The 13491-nt window shown below is 39.1% G+C and overlaps 1 protein-coding gene across 2 annotated transcripts in view; it reads right to left on the bottom strand.

Annotated features, from left to right (window-relative positions):
• Positions 1–1674: 1674 nt before the first annotated feature.
• Positions 1675–13491, bottom strand: part of eif4e (eukaryotic translation initiation factor 4E) — a 36105-nt gene continuing 24288 nt past the window's right edge. For both annotated transcript variants that reach the window (XM_033022690.1, XM_033022700.1), the window contains exons 4-7: positions 6501–6564; positions 5715–5828; positions 4646–4785; positions 1675–2785 (exon numbers count right to left, since the gene is read on the bottom strand). In XM_033022690.1, coding sequence (XP_032878581.1) covers positions 2671–2785; positions 4646–4785; positions 5715–5828; positions 6501–6564 — 433 coding nt within the window. In that variant the 3' untranslated portion in view covers positions 1675–2670. The remainder of the gene's footprint in view (positions 2786–4645; positions 4786–5714; positions 5829–6500; positions 6565–13491) is intronic.

Here is a 13491-nt window from a genome sequence, read left to right on the forward strand (position 1 = left end):
TTCCATTCACTTTTAAGTGATTCTCTAACTCCCATTCGAAATAGTGTCACATCGGATTCAGCCCGTGTAATATCAATGGTGTTCCCTAATTTACCAATCGTGTTATGAATCGTGTTATAACAGAACTAAAAGGCACAATGTGCTGGTGTAACTCAGCGGGTCAGGCATCTCTGGAGAACATTTCGGGTCGAGGCGAGGTTTCGTGTCGAGGCCCTTCTTCAGACTCAGAACTACATGCATTGTGATTTATTTTTTTAAAGTTTAGATTGCCACGGTCTTAGTGGTCCTAAAGACAATGAAATAAGCAAAAAAGTAATTATTAGAGGAGTGATGCAATGCAGAAACAACAAACTATGGACATGGAAGGGTGAGTTTTCAGGTCGGGACCCAGCTTCAGACTCTGCTGACAGTGGTGCTCCTGGAAGGAGGTCTGGTCAAACAAAGCACGATACCAGAGGTGGTAAAGAACCAGAAGAAGAAAATTGGAGGTACCTTAAGGCAACATCGTAAGTTGTTACCAAAGGGAATTTATTACATAGACTAGAAACATGAAATTACAGATGCTGGTTTACAGTGACCAAAGGTGTTGGAGTAACTGGAGTTGGAAGGGTCAAGCAGCATCTCTGGAGAACATAGATAGGTGATGTTTTGGATCCAGACTCTTCTACAGACTGATTGTAGGTGGTGGGGATAAGAAGGCTGAAAAAGAGGAGAGGCAGGAGAAAGCCTGGCAGGTAATAGGTGGAAGATAGACACTGAAAGCTGGAGTAACTCAGCGGGTGAGGCAGCATCCCTGGAGAAAAGGAATAGGTGACTTTCGGGTCGAGACCATTCTTCAGACTGAGAGTCAGGGAGAGATATAGAAGGTACATAGAACAAATAAACGAAAGATATGCAAAAAGCAAAAATAATCAAGGAAAGGTGGGGAAGGTGATAATAAGTGATACAAACAATGAAACTCAACAGGACAACAGTGTGATCAGTACAATAAATCAGGTGGGGGAAGGACAGGGGAGAGAGAGAGAGAGAGAGAGGGGATGCAAACGTTACTATTCTACCTTGGCGGTCCAGCATCTAAAACGGTATAAGGATATTGAATGTATCAACAGAATTTACACTGCACTATTCTTTAGTGACATGTTATTACCATGAAATACTAATTACTTAGTGCTAGACCATTAAAAAAAAAAAAAAATGTTGATATGTATTCCATCCTCCACCTTACCTAGTTAGTTTACACAAATCAAATTTAGTTTGTGGTATGACTTGGTAATGGAAACCTGCAGTGGTAACAAATAGCCCTAAAACATGGTCAAAAACAAACATTATAAATGAGCCTGAGACAGCTTCATTTTACGAATAAGTGACGCAATATAAAAAATCTGATGCTCCAAACTGGGGAAATAAAACAACACAAAGTGTTGGAATAAATTGAGTCTGAAGAAGGGTCCAGAGAAAGGACTTCACCTGTCCACGTCTTCAGAACATGCTGCCTGGCCTGCTGAGTTACTCCAGCACAGTGTGTGTGTTTTTTTAACCAGCATCTGCATTTCCTTGCGTTTCAAACTGGGAGAAGTTTAATTTGTAAATTGCTGGTGTATCTCCGTTAACTGGAAGGCAAACAGCTCAATGTTGTAAAGAAATGAAAGATAAAATGAAACCACAGCCTCTGAATGCCAGAAATTTCACTGTACAGTTTTATTTACAGTTTTTGTTTTTACATTTTTAATACGTATACTTTTTGGGACCATTTTCCTAATTCAGTCTTTATAACCAATGCAAAATAGAAATTCTTCCAAGGATACATGTTTTAAAATACAGAACAATACAAAACATAGAGGATTTCAATATATTTCAACATCTCGAGCAAGGAATGTAATCATATTGCAATTTTTTTTTTTTTTAAACAAAATACATTTTTTTAGAAGAGAAATCCACACTTGCCCAAAAAGTAAAAATCACAAAACTGCAAAAGCTTCTTCAAAGTTAAAGTTTAAATCAAACTATGAACTCTGTATTAATGTAGCAGGATTTAAGTAATGCATATGACAAATTTTGAAATCTATCAATTTAAAATTATATGCCCAGTCCCAAAACACACATTACATCTCATGATCTAAATTAACTAAGCTGTTATTAGAGCTTTTTTTAAATTTGAAACCAATGAATAAATTAAACCTAACAGCCAACAAATAAGCACTTATTACAGCAAATCCTCCTGTTTGCTGTACAAAAAAAGTCAGAACTGAACTAAATTACTAAGTACTACAACATTCAGACAAGATTTTAACCCTTTCCCTTTCAAAATTACTAAATGCTTATACAAGCCCCAACCCACCAAAAAGTCTAAATTGTGTCACATTTAGTGTAAGGAAATCTATTATTTTTTTTAAAAACTTGCACCTTTTAAAATATTTCACTTTACAAGCTATCTTTAACACTTTCAGAAAATGTCAGGAACCAAATGGATTCATAAAACATTTTGAAGGGAAAGGGTCATTTTCACAGAATACTGAACAAAGTCAAAGATAGAAAACTGACCGAAAACTCACACTTGTGTGATATTAGAATGCAGTCCCACTCTGCTTACTAGAAGCTTTGGTTTAATTTGAAGTGTAGATTGCTTTACGCATCCAGTCTTCTAGTGATGACCATATAACTGGTGCCTTCTCAAACAACATACCTGTTCTTGGTTGTCGATCCGCTTTTTGTGGCAGTGTCTGTATGGGACTGGTAGCCAATCACTATTTTAGGAGGAAGCCCTAATCGTTCTTTGTACACTCTCCTGTTCCAAAGCAAAATATAAATAATTAAGATATCCAGCTAGAGCTCTATTTAAAACAATTCCCAGTGCTAGACAACCATTCTCCTGGCTTTACCTTCAGCAAGTTTACTTGAACGGCTGCATCTTATTATAAAAACACTTCCCATTAAATAGATCAGAGGTTTAAATAACCCAGCAAATAAAACCAGTTTTGCCCCCAAAACACCGATGATGGTTTACAAGTTGCTGGAGTAAATCAAGTCAGGCAGCATCTTTGGTGAACTTGGATATGAACATGAGTCTGAAGGATCCTGACCTGAAACATCACCTATCCACATACTCCAGAGATGCTGCCTCACAGCTGCCAGGAGCATCGGAGTTACTCAAACACTTTGTGTACATGTTTTCTAAAAATAGTATGACTATATTCCCTTGAAGCTATGAAATTTACATGCAAATGGAAAATCATGTAAGGTCCCAGATTACAGTTAACTTTTAAGAAACAATTCTATTTTACTCATGATACCGTTAGCTGAAACTTTTCACATTGTTTCACATTTCCAAATGCAACAGGTTAAAATCAAAATCTCGCAAAGATGAAAATAACACAGCAAATCTTTGTTTGATGGTCACATAATTGGGAGCAAAGTGGGACAACTGGTAGAGCTGCAGCTCCAGAGACCCAGTTTTGATCCTGACTGCGGGTTCCGTCTGTGCGGAGTCGGCACGTTTTCCCAGCAACCGCGTAGGTTTCCTCTGGGTACTCTGGTTTCCACCTAAATCCCAAAAGATGTGTGGGTTTGTAGGTTGATAGGCCCTCTGTGAATCACCTGCTAGTATGTAGAGAATGAATGTGAATGAGGGACAATGTAGAAATAATACATGGATGGGTGATTGATGGTTGGCATGGATAGTTGGGCCGAAGGGCGTGTTTCCATGACAGAGGACTATGACTAATTAAAAATTAAGCCTATACGTTCCTTATTTTATGGTATCCATTGGAATCAACATGAGAATCTAATACCTTTGTGTCAAAATCTGTCAATTTACAGCTTTTACTTCCAAACACTTTTCTTGATAATGTTTATGTTATATGAATATATCCAGTGCTTGAACTCTTGGCCAGACTATCCCCACTGATCTTGTGCATAGACTTGGCCAGGTAACATAAAAGATGGTTCTTGAAGTATCCACGCTCACCTTCAAACATACATTCAAGTTGAGATGCATGACTATGAATGTGCCACCAATGTATTTTCAGCAGATGTTGCTCAGTATGAAAACACCATCCAACTCATTCTATTCATCCCTGTGAACAGCATCCTAGTCATTTTAATTTGATTCTTTGTGGAAATAATCTGGCCAACAGAAATGACTCGGGATTTTGGAATTAATTGCCACTGATTTGGAGACATCCTATCCTACACTCCCGGGGACAATTTACTAAAGCCAATTAACCCAATAACCTGCAAGCCTTTGGAAGGAAACTGGAGCACCCGGAAAAACCCCACACAATCACGGGGAGAATGTACAAACAATGTCTGGTGCAGTAAGGCAGCAGCTCTACTGCTGTGCCACCCTAGTCAGAACCTTTTCCCCCAGGATGGAAATGTCAAAGATTAGAGTGCATAGCTTTAAGGTGAGAGAAGCAAAGTTTAAAAAAAAGATATGCGGGGCAAGCTTTTTTTTTTTTAAACAGAGTTGCTGGTGCCTGGAACGTACATCATTATAATCATTCCATTACCTGCCATAGTAATGATTACTATGCCAGGTAATGACATATTAAATCCCATTGTAAAGTATGCATCCATAACAACATCTAGCAGAAAATATTTAGGAGAAAACAACAAGGAAAACACATCATCCTTTATGCTCACTTACCCTATATACGTGATAGATTCTCTATTTTCACAATCAGTAGTCCATATAGCTATTTTGTCACCTTTATTTCTAACATTGACTACTGCGCCACATGCGTCATCACTGTGCTCATCAAATGCTTCTCCTATAAGGCACAACAGCTTTTTGAGGTGAAGGGAGAGAGAGAGAACAGACAAAAATGTAGGAATTAGTGAACTTCAGTAACAGTTTTACAAGCTTAAAGCAAAATAAATGAAACAAAACCAAAAACATACAAGTTTGTCATGCCTCTAAAATCAATAGATAATCTTTAGATAAGGCAATAAACTGTGGTCCCATCTGCTTTCATAGAGAGATATACAAGATCCCATGTCACTATACTGAAGGGCAGGAGAAATATGTTCCACAGTCGAGGTCACTATGCAAAGCCAACATTGCTTAAATCGATGAACTGATTACTAAACATTGAATTCTCCAATTTTAGGTAGATTCCTACTAAACCCCCAACACCCCACCCCTCTTATCTACCCCCCTCTTCTGTGCACCTAGACCCCACCTATTTCTCCCCTCCCCCCTGCTACTTTCCTCCCTCAAGTTAGGCAATACAAAACTCTTCAACCAGTCTCATTTTTCTTTTATCGCTGGCCTTTATTCCAATCGTTTGCCTCACACCCCCCTCCCAAGCCTGCGTCCATCTATTACTGGCTCTGCTTTGTCCTGCCTCTCCCCTCTTCTAGCTTTCTCCTTCCCCCACCCCCCAAAATCAGGCTGAATGGGGGACAGGAGGGACTCAACCCAAAACATCGCCTATCCATGTTCTCCAGAGATACTGCCTGACCGGCAAGTTACTCCAATACTTGTGTCCTTTTGTGTATTAACCAGCATCTGCAGTTCCTTGTTTCTACAAGCCCACTGTGGACGGCTTGTTATATTCAAATTGATGGCCTCATTGAAAACCTTAGTGTTTCTCAAGCGTAGTAAATGATGCCATGAACGTACATCTTCACGACGAAAGGATGTTGTCATACACCAATTTAAAGGAAACTAGTCCAGAATTTTTTAGAAACGGAGTGGAGGAAAGAATACTTACAGTTTCTAACCAAATACGATCCAGATCTGTCTTTCTCTGTTGCTTGGAAAGGGTAAGCAGCCATCTACCACCTCGCTTGTTTTTCTCATCCTCCCACATAGGCTCAATCCCATCCTTTATGTAAAAGATGTTAAATATCACATCACGTAGAGACTTTCACATTCGCTCATGGAATTACGTTTTAGATTTCATTTTCCTCCTACAATTAAAACTGACTTTTATCTTAAGGAAATTGTCATGTTACTGTGAGGATGGAAACCTAAACCATAAAGCAGACCTTCCAAATAGAACTCATGTGGATTCAAATTCTCAACATTGATCATATTTATGGTCGTGGTTCAAAATGAACGGTAAATGCAATCATACGATTACTAATTAGCATGAGGATGCTCTTGATCATATCTTGACAATTTAAAATTTTCATCCATTCCTTTCTCTTTCTAAACTCCACCACCCAAAAACAGGTATTGAAGCAAATAGGTAAGAAATTAGTATTTAAGATGATGTGGGGAATAGAGAGAAAAAAAATCGTTGGGCTACGTTTTGATATTAAATCTTATAGGTAGAGTTCACATCAATGCCCTTCAATGGACAGGTTATAAATATAACAAAAATAACCATTGAGGTTTCTCAGCTCAGTATGCTGCCGATGTAGGCTATGAAGATGAATGACGCGGAATATCATTAATCAGTAGAAAAAGTGTTCAGTTTAGTTTGGCATCTTTAAGGTAATGCTATTAATTTATTGTTAACTTCAAAAGTTAAAGAGCATGACCATCGACTTACCTTGAAGAGGGAGTAATCGCAGCCCGATATTAAATTACTACAAAGCTGGATGTGGTTATAAAGGCTGTGAGGTGGAGAAAAGAATGAATTAGAACAAAGAATGCAAAAACATTCCAGTAGTGATCCAGAATAAAAATCACCAGACTGTGGGTAATTCTATGTATCTAGAGATAGTGTGGAAACAGGCCCTACAACCTATCGAATCCACCATCAATCACCCGTACACTAGTTCTATGTTATCCCACTTTTGCATCCTTTACACTAGGAACAATTTACAGAAGCCAATTAACCTACATACTTGCACATCGTTGGAATAGGGGAGGAAACCAGAGCACATGGAGAAAACCTGACATAATGTTGCATACTGATATAAACCAATAATTCAGTGATAGATCTGGTTTAGCTAACTCCCCTGGGCAAACCCTCAACAGCAGTCCCTACCGCTCTGTCAAGTCTAATAAGTGGAGCTCGTGCAGGTATTTGATTTAGAACAAGAGCAAGTTGTGGTCAACTCTTCGATTACTAAATGTATTATTCACCTTAAGCCATGTCCCCCTCAACAGTTAACTATCCACCTTAAACAATTTCCCCTTCAAATCGCATGTTTTCCAAGCCAGGGAAGAGTCACAAATAATTTCCTTTTGGAGAATTTTGCATTACAATTTCCTCTCCCTTACACTTCTTAATTTAAAAACTGATGGTTTGGTCAAGTCTTTCAAACAAGTAAATATGAAGTAATTAAATCACCAAAATATGAAGTCACAAACCTAGATCGTTAGCAGTAAAACTGGGGACAGATTGGGGCAAAATCCATGCTCAAAGTAGGTACACATTTGAAATTAGATCTCAACATGTAAAGAGGACTCCCTGGTCATCACACAGAGGCCACAGGAAATCAAAGACATCCACATTTGGATTGAATTTATACACAACCACTGTACATGTGTATAAAATCATGAGAGGAATAGATCGGGTAGACGCACAGAGTCTCTTGCTCAGAGTACAGGAATCGAGAACTAGAGGACATAGGTTTAAGGTGAAGGGGGAAAGATTTAATAGGAATCCGAGTAACTTTTTCCACATAATGCATGGAACGAGTTGCATGGTGGTAGTTGAGGCAGGGACTATAATGGTGCTACTAGGATAAAGTCTAGATCTCAAAATTGAAACAGTCCAATGTTTCCCAGCTGTTCACTCTCCAAATAGGAACATTTGTAAGATAAGCAAGAGCAGAAAGAAAACTGTTAGATGTTCCAAGACCATTTGAATGGTAAATTAAATCTCTAGACAATCAGGATGTACTGCGAGATAACAAAGAATCATGGAGAGGGAGGGAATAGAGATGATCAGTGTCCCATATTCATTCCTAATGGAACTCCTTATGTCTCATACTTCATCCAGTGGTATCATTGATCACACGTAAATGAGCTCTTCAAGTCCTTTACAATAAATCAGGAGTGTGGAAAGAACATTACACACAATTTGACATTCAAGGTCATGTTAGCCTTTTGAGCTGAAGCTGAAAAAGACCTATAACTTGCATGTGATAAGATATTAAGGAAACAAAATAAGATACCAAAACAATTCACATCCATGATGCTATTGGCATACTCTCTTGGTAGGCAAGGGGCAGTGGTTGAGGTGCTGGTGCAGCGGTCGAGGTGCTGCCTTACAGCACCTGAGACCGGGGTTCAATCGCGATGACGGATACTGTCTGTACGGAGTTTGTACGGAGTTTGTACATTCTCCGCATGGGTTTTCTCCGGGTGCTCCAGTTTCTTCCGACAGGTTTGTAGGTTAATTGGCTTTGGTAAAAATTGTACATGGTCCCTAGTGTGTAAGATAATGTTAGTGTACAGGAATCGCTGGCCGTGCGGATTTGGTGGGCCGGAGAGACTGTTTCCATGCTGATTCCATCTCTAAAAAAAATACACAGCTAAATCTTCGCTTTTATCCGGAAGGTCCACTTCAGTTCAAATAAGCACGCAGGCCTGTTTATGTCTTAAGATGAAGAACCTTTCAATGCAGGAGTGGGCATCATTTCTCCAATGTGACCCACTCTATTCAATGCTAGCGATGACTTTAGATATACAAAAGAATAATCCAAGGGTATTTGAAGAAAAGCAAAAATTCTTCCTGCAGATTATGCATTGCTTCAAACATGCATGCTTGATTTGTCATCTTAAAACGGCAGGAATTGATGGGGCAATAAATAGCCCAGTATTGTTTGCAAAAATGATTAGCATTCCTTTGCCCATCTAATAGTTGCTAAAGCTTCGATTCTTGTCAAGCAAACCATATCTCCCACGCCACCACCTGTATTATTTGTTTTTGGGCAAACTAAGAAAGGCAAACCAGCATCAGGCACATGGAAAATTCTTCTTTCCCGATTGGAATTTCTCAATGGAGTCTCCTGGCATCAAACGTCCAATTTATATATTTTTACATAATCTGCCCTACAATGCAATTGATTATGTGTCTGATCACTTAAACAACATTTTTACTATAATTGAAAACTCCTTATCTAAACAAACACAAAGCATATTAACCAAACACAACTTTGATAAAGACTTAATCTTATTCATCGTCATATTACCCTTCAAAGGAAAATGCAACGGATAGACAAAATGTTGGCTCTGTGATTTAAAAACACAAAACCAAATGGCTATTGGATACAATCACAGGCAATAAAAAACAATAGTCTGGCAACTGACATTTGTGTGCCAGAAAGAATATGAGGAATAAATAGTTGGCTGACATTCAAAGCCAAGGTGGCAGCTATTAAAATAACTGAAAGAAACAGAAATTCTGAATCAAGAGAATAAAGACTACTCCAAGTAATTCCAATTTAATTTAATTTCTACTAAAAGTTCGAATTAGGCAAATAAAAAAGCAGGAACATTCAAATTGCTTAAACCGCAGATCAAATTAAATATTAAGCGAATGAATTAATAGATGTGAACAGAAATTAAGTTACACCATAAATGGGATCAGATTGAAGAACAAGTCTCCACTTTCCATTACATCCAGACTCAGTAAATATTGAGTTGTTTGAGAAATTCCAACAACTAGCTTTTACAAAACAAATGGTGATTGATCTATGGTATGCAACATCCAAATCATGTTTGTGAAAAAGAGAGCAAACCAAACAATAATAAAACAGATCACTGTTGTACTAGCAGTCAATATCCATTACTCCTTCACTACAATCAATGAAAAGTGTTAGACTCATGACTGCTGAGCCAAGAACAGTTTGCTATCCAAGAAACAGGAAATAATAGGCTCAATCATTGACGTTTCAAGCATGCAATGCAAGCCTTAAAAGAATTCAGCATAGAAAAATACTAGCACGTTTGAATGCACAATGCGATCTTATGAATTCCGATAATGCCAATAAAAACACAAGAACTTCATAAATGCATACAAATAGATTATAGTTCCTCTGACCTGCAGCACCTCAGGAAGGAACATTTGAACTAGTAATTACAAAGAACCCAAAAGTATGGCAGGTGGCAAGCTCACTTTTTGTTGTAAATTGCTCCTTGTGGGCAACACAGAGCCGGTTCCCAGATTAGGGGAATTAAGGGCAAATATGAGAGAGGAAATATTTCATAGGAACCTGAGGTGGTGGATATATAGAATGAGCAGCCTGAGGTGGGCGGCACAGTGGCACTTTTCACTGTATCTTGCTACACGTTATAATAAACTAAAAACTAAACTCAATCAATGGACCATTGACAGAGTGAAATTCTACCAGCCAAGTAGCAAGGATGCTGCACTGCAGATAAAAAGATTTACATGACCAACATGAATGTGATGAATTGAATTGACTCCTGTCCCAAGATCTTTGGCCTTGTGCACATAAAGCAGCATTGATTTAAAAAAAACTTTATATTGGAATCAGCATGTTTGTACATATTTTTACCTGCAAGATGAATTATGTAACTTAGCACAGGTACATTTAAATGACAGCCTGAAGGGATACTTGATCAGGATAAATGCACAATACATTTTATCTCGATATATAACTCAGTAGTGTCAACATTAATAATGGTCTGCATGGTTTAAACAAAAGAGAACCCATTTAGCAAGCATTCAAATATTAATCTTTCCATTTACCTTATGTTGTCATTTATTCTGTAAGCATCCCCCCCCCCCCCACCCAAAATTCTTATACTCTCTGACACAGCACCCAAACAGCATCTTTCTATTCTTTCCCTCCTCATACTCTTACATGCCCTCTCCTTAAATGCATTTATGCACTACACATCAAATAAATTCAACATTCCATTCACTCCAGTGAAATAACTGTTCTGAATGTCACAGTGTTTACTGGTCTTTCATTTCAGTTCTCCAATTATCACCTCCCTAAACTACCATCCTCTCTAAACATATACTATTTTTTTTAATCAACTGCTCAACTTTCCCTTTATCACAGAAACCCTTCAAGCTTGTTCAGCTCTTCCTAAGGAGAATTTGGAATCCTTACTCTCTCTGCCAAATTACATGCCCCAACGTACAATTTATTGTAATTTTATAGAAACATAGAAAATAGGTGCAGGAGTAGGCCATTCGGCCCTTCGAGCCTGCACCACCATTCAATATGATCATGGCTGATCATCCAACTCAGTATCCTGTACCTGCCTTCTCTCCATACCCCCTGATCCCTTTAGCCACAAGGGCCACATCTTAAATATAGCAATGAACTGGCCTCAACTACTTTCTGTGGTAGAGAATTCCACAGATTCACCACTCTCTGTGTGAACATTTTTTTTCTCATCTCGGTCCTAAAAGACTTCCCCCTTATCCTTAAACTGTGACCCCTTGTTCTGGACTTCCCCAACATCGGGAACAATCTTCTTGCATCTAGCCTGTCCAACCCCTTAAGAATTTTGTAAGTTTCTATAAGATCACCCCCTCAATCTTCTAAATTCCAGCGAGTACAAGCCGAGTCTATCCAGTCTTTCTTCATATGAAAGTCCTGCCATCCCAGGAATCAGTCTGGTGAACCTTCTCTGTACTCCCTCTATGGCAAGAATGTCTTTCCTCAGATTAGGAGACCAAAACTGTACGCAATACTCCAGGTGTGGTCTCACCAAGACCCTGTACAACTGCAGTAGAACCTCCCTGCTCCTATACTCAAATCCTTTTGCTATGAATGCTAACATACCATTCGCTTTCTTCACTGCCTGCTGCACCTGCATGCCTACTTTCAATGACTGGTGTACCATGACACCCAGGTCTCGTTGCATCTCCCCTTTTCCTAATCGGCCGCAATTCAGATAATAGTCTACTTTCCTGTTCTTGCCACCAAAGTGGATAACCTCACATTTATCCACATTATACTGCATCTGCCATGCATTTGCCCACTCACCCAACCTATCCAAGTCACCTTGCAGCCTCCTAGCATCCTCCTCACAGCTAACACTGCCCCCCAGCTTCGGGTCATCCGCAAACTTGAAGATGTTGCATTCAATTCCCTCGTCCAAATCATTAATATATATTGTAAATAGCTGGGGTCCCAACACTGAGCCTTGCGGTACCCCACTTGTCACTGCCTGCCATTCTGAAAAGGACCCGTTTACTCCTACTCTTTGCTTCCTGTCTGCCAGCCAGTTCTCTATCCACATCAATACTGAACCCCCAATACCGTGTGCTTTAAGTTTGTATACTAATCTCTTATGTGGGACCTTGTCGAAAGCCTTCTGAAAGTCCAGATATAACACATCCACTGGCTCTCCCTTATCCACTCTACTAGTTACATCCTCGAAAAATTCTATAAGATTAGTCAGACATGATTTACCTTTCATAAATCCATGCTGACTTTGTGCAATGATTTCACCATTTTCCAAATGTGCTGCTATCCCATCTTTAATAACTGACTTTAGCAATTTCCCCACTACCGATGTTAGACTAACTGGTCTGTAATTCCCCATTTTCTCACTCCCTCCCTTTTTAAAAAGTGGGGTTACATTAGCTACCCTCCAATCCTCAGGAACTACTCCAGAATCTAAAGAGTTTTGAAAAATTATCACTAATGCATCCACTATTTCTGGGGCAACTTCCTTAAGCACTCTGGGATGCAGCCTATCTGGCCCTGGGGATTTATCAGCCTTTAATCCATTCAATTTACCTAACACCACTTCCCAACTAACCTTGATTTTACTCAGTTCCTCCATCTCATTTGACCCCTGGTCCCCTGCTATTTCCGGCAGATTATTTATGTCTTCCTTAGTGAAGACAGAACCAAAGTAGTTATTCAATTGGTCTGCCATGTCCTTGTTCCCCACGATCAATTCACCTGTTTCTGACTGCATGGGACCTACATTTGTTTTAACTAATCTTTTTCTCTTCACATATCTATAAAAGCCTTTGCAGTCAGTTTTTATGTTCCCTGCCAGTTTTCTTTCATAATGTATTTTTCCTTTCCTAATTAAGCCGCTTGTACTCCTTTGCTGGACTCTGAATTTCTCCCAGTCCTCTGGTAGGCTGCTTTTTCTGGCTAATTTGAATGCTTCATCTTTTGTTTTGATACTATCCCTGATTTCCCTTGTTATCCACGGATGCACTACCTTCCCTGATTTATTCTTTAGCCAAACTGAGATGAACAATTGTTTTAGTTCATCCACGCGGTCTTTAAATACCTTCCATTGCATATCCACCGTCAACCCTTTAAGAATCAATTGCCAGTCTATCTTGGCCAATTCACGTCTCATACCCTCAAAGTTACCTTTCTTTAAGTTCAGAACCCTTGTTTCTGAATTAACTATGTCACTCTCCATCTTAATGAAGAACTCAACCTTATTATGGTCAATCTTGCCCAAGGGGCTATGCACAACAAAACTGCTAGCTAACCCTTCCTCATTACTCAATACCAAGTCTAGAAAAGCCTGCTCTCTCGTTGGTTCCTCTACATGTTGGTTTAGAAAACTATCCCGCATACACTCCAAGAAATCCTCTTCCTTAGCACCCCTGCCAATTTGATTCACCC

The sequence above is a fragment of the Amblyraja radiata genome, chromosome 1 (assembly GCF_010909765.2).
Source record: "Amblyraja radiata isolate CabotCenter1 chromosome 1, sAmbRad1.1.pri, whole genome shotgun sequence".
Lineage (NCBI taxonomy): Eukaryota > Metazoa > Chordata > Chondrichthyes > Rajiformes > Rajidae > Amblyraja > Amblyraja radiata.